Below are 19,312 nucleotides of genomic sequence, written 5' to 3' on the forward strand. Positions count from 1 at the left end.
GTGCTTCTGCGGTTATAATCTTTATATTTTAAGTATGACGATCAACATCTAATATGGTATCCTTTGGCTTCCTGAATTCTTGTGCCCCATAGTTGCATGTTAGTGTTATTTCGTGTCAAACTGCTGCTCTGAGTTTGAAATTATGCAGGGTTGGGGAAGTTGGGAGCAGTGTGGGTTTGAGGATTTTTCGGGACCTTCATTGTAAGAAGAACTGACAATGAATGACTTCTTTTTCAGACTCTTCAGGCTGCTGAGTTAATTGACTCAGAATTTCGAGCTGGTATGAGCAGTAGACAAAAGAATAAAGCCAAAAGAATGGCTAAGCTATTTGCAAAGCAAAGATCCAGAGATGCAGTGGAAGCTAATGAGAAGAGGTATAATAGTGAACTGGTTTGCTTTTATTTCAGTTAAGCTGTGGTTGTGATTTGATTAATCTGTTGAAAAACTTCCTACAGTCTTTGCACTGTAATCTTTTACATGCTAATTGCGCTGATGGTAAAACACTTGTGTGATGTACTTATTCCCAGTAGAGCTTTGTTAAGGACCTAGCTTCAGAGAGATCTTGAAATAATGGGATGCTACAGATAAAATTAGTGGTTTGTCCTTGTCGTTAAATATGGCTTAAGAATAGCGCATGAAAATGGAGGATTTAAGAAGATAAACAATAACTAAAAATTTTAAGATATAACTTTCTGATATATGCTGTGTTCCTCATTGTAATTTATAGTGACATATTATTGTACCTACTGTGTTTATAACAAGCAGTAAACAAAATTATCTTTCCTTGATTTTTATTTAAGAATTTCTGTATTTCTTGGAAAAGGCTGAGAAGGATTGCCAGATTGGGACAGCATTCTGCTGTCTCCTCACTGAATTTTTTTACATGTAAACTTACCTATTTTGCATATTTCAGTGTTAAACCTCTTTGTTTTGTGTTCTTGCCACTCTTTATTGTATCTGAGACTTCAGTTGTCAAAGTAATTGCTTCCCCTAAAGCATACTTCCAGTTCATAAACTTACACTTGTTCCTTCTCAGCAATGATAGCACTGATGGGGAGCCAGAAGAAAAGAGAAGAAAAGTTGCAAATGTTGTCATCAACCAGCCTGCCACAGACTCAAAAACATTGGTAGAAAATGTTCCAGAAGAGGTATGATGTATTGTTCTGCTGTTAGCAGGAATGATCATTCAGTTTTTTAGCAGACTAATGTAAACCAAAACTCCTTTATGCTCCCAAATTCTTTAGTCATTTGGGCATTGAGAGATGGAGTAAAGAATGCCATTGCCAGCTTACTTTTAAATGTAGTGAAGTAAATGGGCTTCAAACTGTGCATAGCATTGAGGAAGAAAACACGTTTAATCCATTGGTAGCAGTTTGTGACCCAAATGAACCTGAGTAGGTGGATTACAGGTGTCAGACCTGGGTATTAAACTGTAAAACTGTGCTAAACACTTGCATGATAGGATTACACTGAGCCATAAATAATTTGATCTAAATGTTCGTGTACACTTTTATTTAATCTTCGCCTTACTTTAATTAGGCTTAATTTAGAATTAAGTTCTATCTTTAGTAGTTGAAGATTTAAACAATTGCCTTAGTCTTAGAAACACTTGTATTCATTTCAATAGACTGAAAAGCTGAAAAATTGTAAGAAATGCTATACCAGAATACAAATGGTACATAGAAGTTTACTTGAAGAGACTTTATCTTGCTTAGACTCTATTCTACAAAAAGATTTTTTCCAAACATAGCTTAGTAATGAAATTCTTATTTGCAAAACGATGATTGGAAAATGAATTTGAGATTAATAACTGCGGGCTGAATAGCTGCCGGTTGCTAGCCTTTCAAATGCTTTGTGTTTGTGATGGTGTGAACTTACTAATGTTAGTGTCATAATTTCCTTTCCACAACCATGTTGGTTTCCTTGTAGGAGATTTTTGAGATAGTGGATATGCTTCTGGCTTTCAAAAATGTGGAATGTGTTTTGAAAAGGGTGGTGTTTATTACTGGATTAATTGACCTAATTTGATTATAATAGTGTAATTTCAAACTGAGACTTGCCTATTATGTTCCTTAAAGGCAAAGTTCAGAAATTTAAAGAATCACTGGGGAGGATAAGAAACTTGGCTTAATTTTCTGCCTTAGCGTGGTTCCTAAAGGGAGGTTGAATTCCAGAACATCAAAATTAGTTACCATAGAGAAGAGGTTGCACTACTAACAGACAAACTTCATAAGCTTTGTAAAAGATCTGGTGCCAATCAGCAAAGTTCGAAGTGTTGGAAGAAGGTTGGTTGTTTTTTTCAATTCTCTCCAATAACAAAGAAAAATGTTTAAGCTTTCGGAGCTCTTCGTTATCTTCACATATTCAAGTGGCATATAATGTAAGAAGTGTTCACCTGGTATCTTTCTCTTTTAATCTCATACTTAATTTTTTATAAATCTAGGCAAATGAATGGCCTCTGGAAAGCTTTTGTGAAGAGGTGTGCAATGATCTCTTTAACCCATCTTGGGAGGTAAGACTATACGTGCAGTATGTAAGGTGTAACCATACATTTTTTTTAAAAAAAGCTTCAATAGAAGCACAAAAATTGTATGTGTAGGACTTAAGAGCATTTTGCTAGATATCAAAAATTACATCAATCGTGAATACAAATTACATCTCTAAAAGCAGATTTGTCTTAGCTAACTTAAGTGTTTTTTTAAGACTCATTTAAAGGGGAAATGAAAACAGATGTATAATGTATGCCCAAGTGGAGAGCGGGAAAGATATGGAAAGCAGTGATTATAAGTGAGAATTCTGGAAGTATTGAAATTCAAGCAAAATAAAAGCACATGAATCTATGATCAAAAAGATTAAGCAATTAAAACAGCTTGGATTCATCATGAGTTTGAGGAATATTGTGCGAGTCTGTTGCTGACAACAGTGGCATGTTTGTCTCGTGCCAAGCTAGTAGAAAAGGTGGGGGAAATCAGTCCTTTGGTAACAGGGGGTAGGCTACAAATCACTAGTTATCTTCATTTATAAAAAGGAACTTTTAACTTTTTCTAGAATTATAGTAAATGCCAACTACAAAAAACTATATATTTGGTTGCCTAGACAACTTCTTTTCAAGAGTCAAAACCTGTTCTGCTCACCTTTTTATTCAATCCTTATACTATTTTCCACGAACTTTGATATCCGTTCCAAGCAAAAATATGAAGTAGCTGTTGATGGTCTCTTCCTTAAGCAGAAGATAGAAATAACTGTTGTCAACTAACTTCAGGTTTTTAATAAAAAAGTTGAACTTTTGAAAGATTAAATGTTAACACCAACTATAATGTGCTTAGCGCATACATACATACGTCTGTAGCACAGTTTCAGTGATAGCAAGTTGGCTCTGCCCACACTGACCTCAAACTTGGAAACACAGAGATAGATCGTATGCAGCACAATTATTTTGGGCCCAGAAAAAGGATACTTATTCCTGTGGCACATCACTGCATCTGAGCTAATAAGCCTCACCTTGTTTGAAAGCAGGCTGTTTGCAGTTGAAGCCAAAGTCCGCTTGTCTTCTGAAATGCAGACATTCTCACAGCTTTCTTAGTACATTTGATATAGGGCATACACATCTTCATTAAGGAAGTAGATCAATACGGAATCATTATTATGGTATGTTCTGGATGAAAAACAGGTTAAACTACCTCAAAATACATGTTTATAAAATGGCCCTCTGGCATCTTCTTGCAATGTCTAGAGGCAGCCTGGATGAGTAGTTCAGAGTGCTTGCCTAGCTTATAGGCAGCTCAAGTCAGGCAAGATGAATCCTACTACTGGTATTTCCTTTATACGTTTGTCTGTCTTGCTGTTGTTTTGTGTTTGCAGAAGCTGAGAAGTTACCTAGCAAAGTCTTCCTCTTTTGGCTTGTAGAAACTGGCTTATAAGCAATCTTGAACCAAATAAACAAATGATTGGTGTGTTATGAACAATTAGGATTTTAAGACTAGGCTCTCTGGCTGGTTTTTATTGGCTCACTTACAGCTTTTACCAGCAGCCACTGAGCTGTGCAATATGGGGATGTGTATGCTTGCATTTCATCTAAAATATTCTGATTAAGGGAGGACCTACCAACTACTAAGTTCTAGGTGTTACTATCATGAAATGAAATATAATAATCTTCTGTCAGCAACAAGCATGTATATGAAGTGCCCTTAGGGGAAAAAAAAAGAGTAAGTTCTGCTCTAACCTGTGTAAAGGTCTCTTAGTGAAAACCTGGTTCAAAACTTTGCTTTTGCAACTTTCTGTGCATCTGTTGAGTGGGCTTTTCTTGATTAGCCAATTACTAGTCCAGTTATGTATCAAAAAGACCAGAAACAGGTGTGTCTGTAGCACATCCTTCTACTGGTCTTCTGTCATTTCCAAAACTCTTCCTAGTGTGTTCAACTGTTCATGTTTGGTGGGAACATACAAGTGGCTATAATTTGCTTTCCCATATCACTTGTTCACTTATTTTTTTAATATTTAGCCAAGCAAGGCAGGTTTGTAAGCTATGCAGAATAGTAATTCTCAGAAACTTGTTTTGCAGACCCCAAAATATTCAGTGGGGATTCAAACTCTTGTTTAAGAAATATAAAGAGTTGTAGCAAAATTTAAATATATAATGTAAAGAAATATATAAAGTGTTTAAGAAATAAAGAATATTGCTTTTAGCTTATAAACTTACTAAAAACAGTAATATCTTCTAGTTGCTCTTTCTCTGAAAACTAGCATCTTATAGTGAAGTAAAACTAAATGAAAACTCTTTGTTGGCTACATTACTGCAAATATGAAAACAATATCTTCTGTGTTAGAAAACAGAAGCAATTCTTAATTTCTTCTGTCCATAAGCTGGCAAATACTTAGGAAAAAAACAGATTGGTTTTGGACAGATTAGTATTTAAGTATATTATTTGATCTAATAAAATACTACCCTCTCCCACAAGTCTAAGTACCACTAACTCTGCAGCACTTGAAATGTCTCTATTAAGAATAAAGAAGTATTGTTTCAGTTACCCAGTGTGGTTTTTATCTTCTGTTCCTAAATATTTAAAAATTGACTTTTTATTTTACTTTTCTAGGTTCGACATGGTGCAGGTACTGGACTGAGAGAGATACTTAAAGCTCATGGTAAAAGTGGTGGTAAAATGGGAGATAGCTCTTTAGAAGAGGTAAGTTTCCAGTCATGTAGGCTTAACATGTTGCTTTAAGAAGTCCGTTTTCTAAACTTCATTTAAATACTTCAGCTTTGCAGGAGGTGGGTGATCTGGGGGAATATAAACCATGAGATTTGTCTGCTCAGAATAATCTGGATGAAATCACTGTATGCACTGATGAAATGTTTACATTATTTTTTAAAGGCCTGTGCGAAAAACAATACTACTGTGTAAACAGCCATTAGTATGTAGACTGCGGGTAAAGTTATTAAACACTAGCTTCCATACTAGAAAATATTATTTTTGAGTCATGGTAAGGGTGCACTGAAACAGAATTGACAAGTTGATTATGTAACTCTAGCAAACTGTCTCAGACCATCTTATTCTATTCACTTAAATAGTAAGGGGACTCTATTGATCTTGCTCTGTTATTGTGAGAAAAAGTATTTAAATAGTCTATTTAAAAGGAAAACACTTTTAAAAAAATATCCTGACACTAACTTGTTTACTAATAGTGAATCTCATGCAGATTCATACTGACTTCCCTGCTGTAAAAGTAGCTGGGAGACCTTGTGGTTTAGAGAGTGTTGAAGAATGAGGATGTACATTCATCAAATGTAAATCAAGCTACTTCGGCATACTTTGTATATAGGGAAAGCAAAAGCTGCTATCTCTCTCTGCTTCCATGTGGAGTAGTATTTGTTCCGTGGAGATTGCAGGGTAATAACACATGCTGCAATGATAAGATACTTTAAACAGTTTCTTAACTATTTATGGAAAGAGCATGTGTACTCCAGGCTAGCTTCAAAGGCTGCTGTGTATGCTATATGCAGGCTATAATTCTTTGACATGTATGGGAATATGAAATCCATAATATGATGAAAGTTTTGTTCATTAAAATGATAGTTTTCAAGGGAAGTGGTGATCTAGTAGGCAAACAGTGGAGATCAGAAAGATGATGCCTGAGCAGTTGCTTTTATGGGGCTTCTGCTCTGAGATTCAGAGCTATTGGGTCTCTAATTAACAGAGGCTAGGGCTTCAAGACGAGCTTGGTCTAAATTGCTTTGTTAAATCTGGAGGAGACATGGCTGAAGAGCAAGTTCCTTTCACTGGGTGTCCCACAGTGAAGTACTGCTTCGTAGTTTATGTTTATTTGTAAATATTCTTCAAACACATATTAACTGATTTGCCTAGGCCGTGTTGTCATTAGTCAGTATAGATCATCTGAATGACCTTACCTTTGTGTGCTGTGTAGGGGTAAAATTATCTGTCTACCTTACAAGGTGCTCTCTAGCCTTTTGATAAAGATAATATGGGCTTTTTAAAAAATTAAATTAGTGTTTTTAATAAGCCAGGTGAGCTGAATTTTAGTGCTGACTATTTTGCCTTGACTGTCTGTACAAGATCACTATATTCAGTCAATTTAAACATATGTTGTCGTATCTTTTCTATAAATTTTAGCTAAAGCAAGCATATCAGAAATCCTTTATGAATAAATAGTCAAGGTGTTCAATTTTTCTCTTTTTACAGATGATTCAGCAGCATCAGGAGTGGCTAGAAGACTTGGTTATTAGACTTCTTTGTGTGTTTGCATTAGACAGATTTGGAGACTTTGTTTCAGATGAAGTAAGTTGTCTCTGAGTGAACAGGTAGATCAGCAGGCTTCTGCAGGGGATAATATTGCAGCAGATCAGCTATGCTTTGTACAGTGCTACTGCATGTGCCTGTTGTAACTGCTCACAGATGCTTATTACAGAGTAGCTGATACATAAATTTCACCTCATTTGTATAGCAGTTTTGGTCATCTGACTCTACTCACATTGGTTTCTAAGTCAAATTTCATACAGAAATATCTGTTTTATCATTTACTTTATTATAGGTGGTAGCACCAGTACGTGAGACTTGTGCTCAGACTTTGGGAGTAGTATTGAAACACATGAATGAGACTGGAGTTCATAAAACTGTGGATGTTCTCCTGAAGCTGCTTACACAGGAACAGTGGGAAGTGAGACATGGTGGTCTCCTAGGAATAAAGTATGCTTTGGCAGTACGTCAGGTAATAACCTTCATGACAAATTCCAGAGAGCTTTGGAACAAAAAGCTCTCCTCAAAGTTGAGGATGTGGCTGAGCAGTAGATAGGTATGATAAAGCAAACTTGCTTGTACTGCAGCCTCATGTAGGTTATAAGATATGTGACTACATTTTTATATCCAGGCTGCAGAAATCTGCAAGTATACAACAGTACAGCTTTGCTGTAACTTGATAAGTTACTTGCACAAAACATTGTAAATAGAGGCTATGCTTGCCTGGTTTTGATGATACGTTCAAGTGCATGGTTAACAGAGCCAAGTGCTACAAGGGGTTTAGTCTATTCATGGTAGTATTCTGCAAACACTGGTCTATGTTTACACCAAAACTGAGCTGAGTTACAGTTCATTCAAACTTACAACCTAGGTTTTACTTCATGAATGGTAACTTACAATATTTAGATTATAGTCTTGGACCTGTAGCTTCTGTTTTATATTACAAACAGGTTTATTCACACACTCAGAGTACTCCTTAGTTGTTTGGGGCATTATATGCTTTTTAAGTTTAAAAATGCTTTTGATCTTTTTGGTAGGACATGATCAACACTTTATTGCCTAAAGTGTTGCCTGCAATAGTTGAAGGTCTCCAGGATCTGGATGATGATGTCAGAGCAGTTGCTGCAGCATCTTTAGTACCGGTAGTGGAAAGCCTGGTCCAACTTCAGTCTCAGAAGGTGACTGAATTGTTTTCCATCAATTCTGATTGAAAAGTTCAGTTTTGGTCTGCGTGAAGAAAATAATGCTTAGAGGTGGCACTTGGATTTTTTTTTTTTTTTTTTATGATAACCTCTTCTGCTTATTTGTGTAGGTGCCTTTTATTCTTAATACCTTGTGGGATGCACTTCTGGAATTGGATGACTTGACAGCTTCCACAAACAGCATCATGATCCTTCTTTCTTCCCTTCTGACTTATCCTCAGGTCCGCAAATGCAGGTAACTTTTTAATTAGTATTGGTTCAGTATTGCAGGTTTGACTATTCAGTTATTTTCAAATTGGAATAATCAAAGTTGCTTTCAAATCATGCACCAAGGAGATGCTTGATTTAAATCAGTATTTTAATTTTACTCTTGCTTTTCCTTAAAGTGACGGTTAGGACAGTGCTTCTATTTTCATTACATTAGTAAAAGGCAACAAAATAAACAATGTCTAGTACCTTTTAATTATGTGACTTTTTTTCTCCCTCTCTCCATTCATCTTAGTAAAGGATGTTGGCTCCACTCATATGGTGGTCCTGCCCACAAACTTGTCGTTTGTCTGCTCCTTGTTGACAAACTCCAAACAAGAGAGCAAACTATGTACATTAAAACACATGCATGTACCTGTACAAGTTTACTGTCGAAACAGTTCTAAAGAAAGCTACAAACGTGAAAATTCACATCGACCAGTAATTCTGTGACTGGTTGAAGGCAATGCCTAGTTCCTCTCTGTTGGGGACTCTGTCAAATTAAAGGAATTGCATGTTAGTATGTTAACATTTTTCATAATACACATGGTAAACTCACAGCATCTGCATTTAAGCTAGATGCTTTACACATCTTATCTTTCTCATCCTATATGATTGTCACTGCTGAGGCTAGTTTTTGCCCAAATCCAAAATTAAGAATGAAGTTTTGTCACTAATGCCATCTTTAATTCAGCATGTACTACTTGCATCGGTTGATGTGCAAGTTCATGCACAAAAGATCCAAGCTTGTTTTTAATTACTTCTAAACTCATAAATGCCTAATAATAAATTCAAAACAAAACAAAAAAACCCCCTTTTTTCTAAATAGTTGAACAAAGCTCAAAGTATAATCTGGGAAACAACTATGGTAAAAATACATGCTTGGATTGACTAGTTCTTTATACCAGTAAGAAAAAACAGTGTTTTCCTGAAAAAAAGATACTGACTCAAACGATTTTAAATGTTTAAGCTGTTTTAAATGTTTAAACTTGATCCTTCACTTAAAATTACCAAGTATATGCAATAATACTTTTCTTTTTTAAAAAGCTTTCTTTTGGATAAAACTTTATAACTGAAGATAAACAAAACTAACTTGGCTGTGTGTTTGTTTTTGGCGTTGTTTTTTTTTTCCCCTGTCACTGCCTCTACATCTCCCCTTCATGTACTAGTATTCAGCAATCACTCACAGTTTTGGTCCCACGTGTGTGGCCGTTCTTGCATCATACGATATCTTCTGTGCGAAAAGCAGCACTGGAAACGTTATTCACGCTGCTGTCTACCCAAGACCAGGTAAAAATTAGAGTTATTAGTGTTTTACTATGATACATATTGGAATCTGCTTGATCATACGATATCCTTGTTTCAGAGCTCTTCAACATGGCTGACTCCGATTCTGCAAGACATGTTGAGGCACATATTTCAGTTTTGTATCTTAGAAAGCAACCAAGAAATTCTGGATCTTATTCACAAGGTATTTGCATGACTTATGCTCTAGATACATAGTGTTTGTGTATCCTGCTCTTTCATATCTTCTGCACTTTTGTGCAGATAAAGAATAGTGCGTTCATGTTAATTATTTTGTAGTTAGCCTATTTGATGCTTTACTATAGAGTGAAGGAGAACAGGATGGTTCCTACAGTTTATCAGCACATATATGATCTTGTGTAGACCACATACAAATTTGTCATGATTTCCGCTATGGTTCTTTCCCAAGGTATGGCTGGAACTGTTAAACAAGGCATCTGTACAGTATGTGGTTGCAGCTGCTTGTCCATGGATGGGAGCGTGGCTCTGCTTAATGATGCAGCCATCTCATTTGCCCATTGACTTAAACATGTTGCTGGAAGTAAAAACCAGATCAAAAGTAAGTGAAATGTGATCTCACAAACTGTTCTGGGAAAGGTAGGAAATTGGTTAGCTGTACCTAAAGGCATGTTCTAAAGGTGTTAGAGGGGGGTGGTGGTGCCTTTCTACAACTCTAAATGTAACCCATCTTACAAACCTCAAGTCTGTAAAGCAAAATAGTTCTTGTCAGGTTATCCAAGAGAATTCAAAGTTCTGCCATGTAGTATGCTCCCTGTGAATACTTTATACAGTCTTTATTTACATGGTTCCACAACCATCATGGTTCCAAAACCATCTGTTTGCAGGACTGAGATAAGTCTAAAAGCATTGTGTTATGTCTGAAAACATGCTGAAAGAAGTTTCCTTTTTCTTCTGTGTGGACTCAGTTTATTTGAGTATTAGTTTTAATATTATAGTGAAGGAACCATATCATACATTTAATAGGACCATAGAATACTATTAGTGGAGAGGTGATTTACAGTGTTTAACTACTTAAAGAAGTCTGTTATCCAAGAAACATTCTGGCTTAGTCCAGCTTTTGGAGGGTATGATGGTTATTGGAAATGTTATGGGATATGAACTAATCTTTTCTATTACAAACATATTTACTTTCAACCTCTCCCAACTTTATTCCATAGGAAAAGGCAGGTGCTAAACTGCGTCAAGGTCAAACCCAGAATAAGGAAGTGATTCAGGAATATATTGCTGGGGCAGACAGCATTGCAGAAGATCCAGCAACCAGGGATTATGTTGTCATGCGAGCTCGGATGATGGCAGCAAAGTCAGTTTACTGGAAATCTGAAAAAATATTTAAAAGCAATTTATCTTTTTCATTATATAGTGTTTTTGCCAAAATGTTATTATGTAGACTTTTTTGGCATCTTCATTTTGAATCATTAATTGCAGAGTAATTGTAACATTGAAGTGACTGTTCTTTCTCCTTTTGTCAGGTTGCTGGGAGCACTTTGTTGCTGCATTTGTGACCCAGGTGTAAATACTGTTACTCAAGAAATAAAGCCAGCTGAATCATTAGCTCAGCTACTGCTCTTCCACTTGAATTCTAAATCTGCCTTGCAGAGGATTAGTGTTGCATTAGTAATCTGTGAGTGGGCAGCCTTGCAAAAGGTAGGATGTTTCTGCAGCAAAAATAGATTTTACTTGCTATCTTAATCCACAGCTTGTTGTCTGCTTCTTAGCTTGAACTAAAATTTCAGTTGATAAGCTAAAATGGTATTTATACATCTAAATACTAAAATCTTGATTGTTAGACAGTGGAGGAATACATTACTTGGTAGCTAAAAGCCAACTGTCAGAACTATGAATCAGTAAATATATTCACGTTCCTTCTACAAATAAGTCTGTTCTCAAGATGCATGTTATCTAAGGTCAATGCTTCCTTTTAATGTGACTGTCTTTCCTGTATTCACTATCACTTCTGTTTAGTGGCAGACTGAAGGTTTTGTTCATAATGTTTAATATTCTGGGTTACAAACATTAATGGTCCCTCTGGAAACTGGATTTTTGTAGCTAGATTGCACTAGAAAAATTTAGTGCCCAAAACCAAACAAAAGAAATTGTGATTACGCAGAAATACAAATTATGTCTTTTCCTGTTATAGGAGTGTAGAACTGTGGCCATTTGTGTGCAACCTCGTTTACTTGGGGTCCTTTCTGAACATCTCTATTATGATGAAATTGCTGTTCCTTTTACACGAATGCAGAATGAATGTAAACAACTCATCTCATTGTTAGCTGATGCACACATTGACATTGGAAACAGAGTAAACTGCAGTGTATTTACAATAGATCAAGCTAATGAGCTGGTAAGTAGAGGCATGTCTGCCCTTCCTTCAAATCTATTGCCTTGAAATACATCAACAGCATAATTAGTACACAGACAATAACTTTACACATCCTTTGACATGAGATACGTAATAGATACTTACCACTTCCCTTGTGGTGTTTACAGACTATGCCAAAAATGGAGTAGAATGCAAGGTAGATACTTAATAGGAGAAAAAATTGACAGTGTTCTGATTCCAGGTGTAGATTCACTATTGAAATTTACACAGAAGAAAACAAAGCAGGCTGGAACTCCTTCAAAACTACTGTCAAAAGACTAGTAAATAAACTATGTAAATTTTAGAACTTCTCCCTCTGACCTCCCAAGCATGTGTTTTAGTGGGTTTTTTTCCTGGCTGTTCAACTGTTTTGTATTTTTTTTTTTTAATCTGAAAACATCAGAGTTAGATGTGATAATAAAAGGTAGCTCTTGACATGAAAAGCTCCGTAAGCAAAAATAGAGCTGATAATGTTGGAGGCAACAAATTAAAAGGTTTTTGTTCCAACCCCAAACTGGCTTCTTTAGCAGAGAGAAAGATGAGTATGGACAGATGAGGTAAGATATAAATTACGAGCTTGTGGATTTGAGAGCCTGCAAAATAAAAGGGGACTGGGGTGGGAGGGGTGTGTAGATTTGGGGGGATGAAAGAATGGTGATGGATGTGGCGCAGGTTGGTGGGGAGGAGCAGGGGGATTAGGATCCTGGATGTGTTTGTGTATGCAACTGGGATGCTGAGGATAAGGGCAAGAATAAGAGAAGGTTTAAGTTTGTACGATTACGGCCATGATGACTGTAGCGTGATGGATCTTGAAATTCTCAGATAGTAGTATTTATGTAGTAACATGCAGTAGCTTAACTTGGAAATCTCAACATATCTTTATAGATAACTGTAACGGGCTGAGGGAATTTTGGTGGCCAGTCTGATTATGGCTACCATCTAAAATGAATAAATTGCCAAGGTAAAGCCAGACAGAATCATGTGAGCTCATAGTCTGTGAAGTACAGGAGTCTTCTTATACCTCAACTGTTTACTCTTGAGTCTAGTAATAGGGCTGCTTGACCAATGCGTGTTTTTTCAAAAGACCCATTCTGCATTAGAAGACTAATTCCATAATTATTTGCTGTTTTCTCTGTCTGTCTTCTGCACCCTTTTCAAGTTTTCTTGAAATACAGACACCAAACCTACACTGCATTGTAGTATGGGTCTTCATGCATTAGATGTGAAAACCCTGTGCTCCTCCTTACTATTCATATTTTTTGCATCCTTTGGTCATTCCAGTCATCAAGGTCATGTGAAGTAGAACTTGAGGCATCTATAGAATGAAGCAGTACAAGTCTGATAGTTGAAAGACTTGACCTGAACATTTAAAAGGCAAAAACCAACACGCACACACATTCCCCCCGACTAACCCTCTCAACAGCTGTCATCTTTCCTGTACTTAGGAGCCTAACTATCCTATCAGTAGAATAAGTTTAGTGTTTCCATGATTCCACATTGCTTTTAATCTGTTTCCTGTGAAAGATTTAAGCAACAGTAGTCAGCCAATTGTGAGTAGGGGAGGATATGGCAAGTCCTGCAGCTACTGTGTTGTGCTGACTTTTCCTTAGCTTTTTATCCCAGTCTGTTTCCTCAAAAGAAAATTGGCTTAGAAACAAGTTCTTCATGCATGGGACCTTGCACGTCCTTTCTGGCCTCTTGTATTCATAGCATATTCTCCTTTGCTTATCTGTCATGTGCTTACGTATTGCCAGAATATCTGGATATATCTGGCAGATACAGGACAATCTAAATTTGGAGGAATACGTAAACTCCTCTTTTAGCTTTGGGAATCTGGACTTGAAATGTTCATAATATGCCTGATTTTCCCCTTGAGCTGCAGTTCAAGATTCCAGAAACTCATTTTGGAGCATTTCCTGTTATTTGCTGGGAAAAGGGAGATGATAATACCCGGTGAAGTGACTCATGTTCTGCCATGAAAACCATGGGTTTCAGAGGATATCCCATTTTACAGTAAATGAAACAGATTTGTAACTCTTTCTTCCTTTTTATTAGGTTACTTCTGTTTTCAATGAAGTGACATCATCCTTTACTTTGAATCCTAAAATTCTACAACAGTTGGACAGTAAACGACAACAAGTCCAAATGACTGTTACAGAAACAAATCAAGAATGGCAAGTGCTGCATCTGCGAGTCCATACATTCGCTGCATGTGCAGTTGTGAACTTGCAGCAACTTCCAGAAAAGCTAAATCCTGTTATAAAACCCTTAATGGAAGCTATCAAAAAAGAGGAAAATACACTTGTACAAAACTACGTGGCTTCATGTATAGCAAAGCTACTTCAGCAGTGTACAACAAGGTCTCCTTGTCCCAACTCAAAGATTATAAAAAATCTCTGCAACTCCCTCTGCGTGGATCCACATCTTACCCCACTAGCAGCATGTCCTGCACAGCCTCAGGGTAGCCAAGAAAACTCAAAAGGTACAATATCTAAGACTGCCAGGATTCTTAAAATACGTCTGCTTGGCTCTGAACTGTTAAAATGAGTATTTGAGTGAGTCTTATTTTCAGTGTTTTTAAAATGCTAGCAACTGAGTCTTCATTTATTAGTAATTATTTCATTTAGGTATCTTAAACTACACACTGTGTGCAACTAATGATGTGTATAGTTTTCAGAAACTTTATGTATAAAAGACCTTTGTTCCAATTTCCAGTTATTTACTGTTGTTCAATTATTATCCACTTATGATCACATTTCATTTACATGCGTTATGAAGCTTTTCATTGAAATGGAATCAGTATGGAAATTACAGTAGCCTGTTAGATAAAAGTCTGACTTGTGTTATGTTCCATAGGCTCATAGTAAGATAACAAAAGATGAGGACGGTGTTTGAAATGAACAAATAATCCTGTGCATGCCATGGTCACGGATTTTCTTTAAATGACTATCCCTTGCTAAAAATGTATGGATTGAATGAACAACACAAATTAAGATCTTAATACTCTCAAAGATTCTAACCTGCTTTAAGGTTTGACCATTATACATTTTACTTTTTCTTAATGAATGTGTCCTCCTTTGTCTCACAGTAGAATAACATTCATATCTGACTGAAAATTAAGCTGATTAGCATAAACAGAAACATCAACAAATCCAAAGATACTGATGGTGTCTGCTATTGTATCATGATAGAAGTCTTGAACTGTTTGTAAAGGACACAACATAGGTTTGTTTAAACTTTAGAACATAATGTGTTTTTTTTATATAAAAACTTGTGCAAACTTTTTATATTTGACTGAAGTTTTATCTGTATTTCTTGCTCAATAAGAATTTATGTGGCAGTTTGCAGACTTGCTAAGACTTGCTAAGTCTGTAATGTGCTCTTAACAGAGTAACTCCGTACTTAAATTTTTCCATCCTTGAGGATGATGATACTTACTTTTTTTTTTAAAGCACGTTGAGATCTGCGGATGACTTGTAGGTAGCTATCACTTCCATCTACGTTTTAAACTGCAGCTTAAATTGTTGTCAGCTATTCTCTCTTTTCCTTTAGGGCCCAACTCTGATAAAGATGGGATGCATCATACAGTTACTAAGCACAGGGGAATAATTACACTGTACAGACATCAGAAAGCTGCTTTTGCCATCACAAGTCGGCGAGGTCCTACTCCAAAAGCTCCAAAAGCCCCAATTGCAGATCTCCCCACTGGCAGTAGTGGAAGCATTCCTACAGAACTTGATGAGGTAAACTTCAAAAACTTGCGTTTGCAACTTGCACACCCACCCCTCCCTTCCATTAGTTTGAGTTCACTGGAGTTGATAGCATTTTAATAGGGATGTCCAGGATCTTTTCATGAGACATCTGAGTTGATGTAAAATTTTGTGATGCAAGCAGCATATGTTAATTGATGATGATGATGTTTTAAATCTGCAGTGTGTCATTAAGAAAATTAATACTCCTGGAATATTTTACATTTAGTACAGGATATGAATATCTCCATTTGCATGGATTTATATTGATTTCTACAAACTGTGCTGTGATTGTGTCCCGTTACCCATGTTAGTGTTGGTCATCTTGATGCATAGTGGAAGCTCTGAAGCATTAAAAACAGTATTTTAAATATGACTGGCTTAGGATATACGTGTGACTTCCACACTTGATATGCTAAATTTTTTTGTTGCTGTTTTATTCATATAAAACTTCAGCATGTTTTAATAAGATCCTAGTCAGGACTGTGATTCCTAAACAGTGTTGTGGATTTCGTTCTTAATTGTTAAAGTGATTTTTATCAATTCCCATTTCTGAAGAGGGTGGGAGCAAGAGAAAGGGCTTAATAACAAATCAGGTATTGCTTTTGGGAAGTTTTGCTAGCATGCTACTGGTTTTGGTGTCCCCTATATTGGTAATATCTGAGGTTCTGGAACTGGGATCAGTTGGAAAATCTCTTGCTGAAATGGGCCTGTGTCAGCAAAAGCCATATCTCCAAATTTATAGGATTTAAATAGTCTGCTATAAAAGATTTCCATTTTTTACCTGTATAAAAAATAACTTACAAAGGAAAAAATGGACTAGCAAATGTGTTGTAGGTAGCTATAAACACAATCAGAATTGAATGCCTGTATATCAATGGGAGCTTCCTTGAAAATAATTGTTACTCTTAAATGTGTCTGACTACTTTGTTAAATTGTTTAATTCTAGGCTCAGAAACCTTATGTTGTACAGAGAAGAGGAGCTGAATTTGCCTTATCTACGATAGCTAAACATTTTGGTGCTGAAATGGCAACAGGATTGCCACATCTCTGGGATGCTATGGTTGGTTCATTAAGGAACAACATTCACATAAATAATTTTGGTAATTACACTTCTGATTTAAGCTGAGGGGACTGGTAGGCTGGGTGCAGTATGTCAGTCTTAAACTGAACGCCTTTTCTGTTTTTAACAGACCGAAAGTCCTTACTGGAAAAAGGAGATGCTCCTGCCCAGGAGCTAGTAAATTCTTTACAGGTTTTTGAAACGACAGCAGCTTCAATGGATACTCAGCTACATCCTCTGGTAATCATATTCCAAAACTGCTTTTGTATGAAGCAATTAAGTCTGTTCATTGCCACTGTTTTAAATCTTTGTTTTGTAAGGCTTCTTTTTAGATGTTTTTCTAATTTTGCTCAAATGGTGTTTTTATTGCACCTGCTAGCTTGCCTGTTCTCCAAGTCCTGTATCCTAGTCTTGATAAACTGAAGACATAGCCTTCTATCTTCAGCAGTTAAGCTGTTACACTTCAAAGCTGTTTTTTCCCTGTGTCCTATAGGATGTTAAATTCTGTATTTCTTATGCAGGTTGTAGAATAAACCACAAAAGCAAACACCTGCCTACAATTTGGACTTGGCCTACCCTTTTCTGGATGAGATGCTTAAACAAGATTGTGTCCAAAGTTCAAGTTATGACAATATTTATGCTGTTGTGTTACATTGAAATCAGCATCTCAGCTCTGCTTTATTCTAATTCCAGGTTTCCTAAACCTAGAGACCAGACAGGCTCCCTGTGCAGGGAACGCAAAAATTATGGAAGACTTCAGTTACCCCCAAGTAGACTGGATTTGATTACTTTTTAAAAATTATTTCTTTTTACCCACCACTCAATGTAAAAGATTTAACATTTTATATGCAGTAGTAGGCTCTGAACTGACTATTTCTACTCATGAGAGAGATCCTAGAGTTAGGATAGTTCTGTGAAAGTATCAGCTGAATGTAAAATACTGGTTAAAAAAAAAAAACAATAGAAAGTTAAGAAAGAAACAGAACAAGAAAGTCACCATTATGCCTGCATCTGAATGCAATTTTTTAGTACTAGCTTATCCGCAGTACTATATTTCAGAATAAATATAGTAGCACTGGAAGAGGCATAGAGAAGGGCAACAGGATCGTAAAAATATACGAAAAGGCTCCCATGCAAGGAGTAAGTAGGGTAGAGCTCTGGAAAAGACATGATGGGAAAGGATGAGCGTAAGGAATAGCTGAAGAATTCTGAGCAGATGCAGAAAATTCACGTGGAGCATATGGAATTGTTTCTTACCTATTTTAATAAAATACACTGAAAATCACTTCAGTATTTAGCATATGACAGATTTTTATATATATATATGTATTTTTAATATATATGGTGTGTATTTTTAATATATATGGTGTGTAATTAACGTGTAGATTGGTTTTGGGGGTGCTAATACTGTATATGGGTTTCAAAAAAAAAAGGGGGGGAATTGGTTCATTGAAGCTAATACTTAGGGACTTCCATAGGACTTCCACACTAGGAAAAACCTGACCATCCATTTAAGATATCTGACATAAAAACGTATTTGTGATGATGAAAAAAAGACATGTATGTACACGTGTACCCCCTTGGGAAGATGTGAATTTCCTTCTGAGTGTCTGTCTTGTCACACAGAGTTAATAAGACTCCCAACATGGATAATTTGGCTGCCTAAACATAAATGGGATGAGTCTGGGACAAATTTGCTAGCTGGAAGGAATTCTTTAATCTATGTATCTGTATTTAAGCAATAATTCTTTTTTTAATCTTTTTTTAATAAAAAGTTCTGAGTCCTTAGTACTGTATTTTTTCCAGTGTGAAACACTTCCATAATTATCAGGGGCTTCTTTAACTTGCATTTTGACTAAAACACTAAACATTGTTACTCTCTGAATTTTAACTGTATTAGGGAGTAATACTTGTTCAAAGTTCAGTTGTCTTTTTTCTTCTGAAACAATTTTTCGGTTCTAAGCAATTAGATCTTGTGAAGGAGCCACTTCAAGCATTCTTTGGGGAGCAACAGTGACTTTAAAAGACTGTTTACTTCAAAATAATTCAGTAATTTGTTTATAATTCATATTAACGTTTCCCCCCCACACACTCTCTTCTTCTATTCAGTTAATACAGCATTTGCCTCATCTTTATATGTGCCTTCAACATCCCAGCACTGCAGTGAGACACATGGCTGCTCGTTGTGTAGGTGTTATGAGCAAAATAGCTACCATGGAAACAATGAATATCTTTCTAGAGAAAGTTCTACCGTGGTTGGGAGCAATAGATGACAACACCAAACAAGAAGGTGCAATTGAAGCACTTGCATGTATCCTTGCTTGAGTATCAAAAATGCAGAAACTTCTTTGTAGTTGTGTAATTTGGGGGAACAAAAACTGTTGTCTGAAAAAAATGGGAGGACGAATGAAATAAAACGTTAAGCTATTTTCCTCCTATAGACAAGAAATAGAAGAAACTTTCATTTCCATTGCCTTTATTTTATCTATCAAATGAAGTTTTGGTGGAGGTAATTCAGTTTCTTAAACCATGGAATTCACGGGGCTAAATGTAACTGGGTAGATCAGACTTTTTTCTTTCCCCAGCACTGCCCCCACCATTGCTTTGCTAGTAGA

General features: G+C 36.3%; 1 protein-coding gene across 1 annotated transcript in view; it reads left to right on the forward strand.

The window, feature by feature from the left end:
* BTAF1 (B-TFIID TATA-box binding protein associated factor 1) overlaps nt 1-19,312 on the forward strand; it is a 49,632-nt gene that overhangs the window by 17,556 nt on the left and 12,764 nt on the right. Inside the window, exons 6-24 of the mRNA XM_075504779.1 lie at nt 238-374; nt 1,037-1,148; nt 2,444-2,512; nt 5,094-5,183; nt 6,699-6,794; nt 7,048-7,224; nt 7,790-7,930; nt 8,065-8,189; nt 9,370-9,490; nt 9,567-9,671; nt 9,915-10,064; nt 10,684-10,826; nt 10,996-11,170; nt 11,664-11,867; nt 13,941-14,367; nt 15,438-15,628; nt 16,584-16,737; nt 16,828-16,937; nt 18,807-19,008. Of these exons, the coding sequence (XP_075360894.1) occupies nt 238-374; nt 1,037-1,148; nt 2,444-2,512; nt 5,094-5,183; nt 6,699-6,794; nt 7,048-7,224; nt 7,790-7,930; nt 8,065-8,189; nt 9,370-9,490; nt 9,567-9,671; nt 9,915-10,064; nt 10,684-10,826; nt 10,996-11,170; nt 11,664-11,867; nt 13,941-14,367; nt 15,438-15,628; nt 16,584-16,737; nt 16,828-16,937; nt 18,807-19,008 (2,929 nt within the window). The remainder of the gene's footprint in view (nt 1-237; nt 375-1,036; nt 1,149-2,443; nt 2,513-5,093; nt 5,184-6,698; nt 6,795-7,047; nt 7,225-7,789; nt 7,931-8,064; nt 8,190-9,369; nt 9,491-9,566; nt 9,672-9,914; nt 10,065-10,683; nt 10,827-10,995; nt 11,171-11,663; nt 11,868-13,940; nt 14,368-15,437; nt 15,629-16,583; nt 16,738-16,827; nt 16,938-18,806; nt 19,009-19,312) is intronic.

Source organism: Mycteria americana, chromosome 6, assembly GCF_035582795.1.
Source record: "Mycteria americana isolate JAX WOST 10 ecotype Jacksonville Zoo and Gardens chromosome 6, USCA_MyAme_1.0, whole genome shotgun sequence".
Taxonomy (NCBI): Eukaryota; Metazoa; Chordata; class Aves; order Ciconiiformes; family Ciconiidae; genus Mycteria; species Mycteria americana.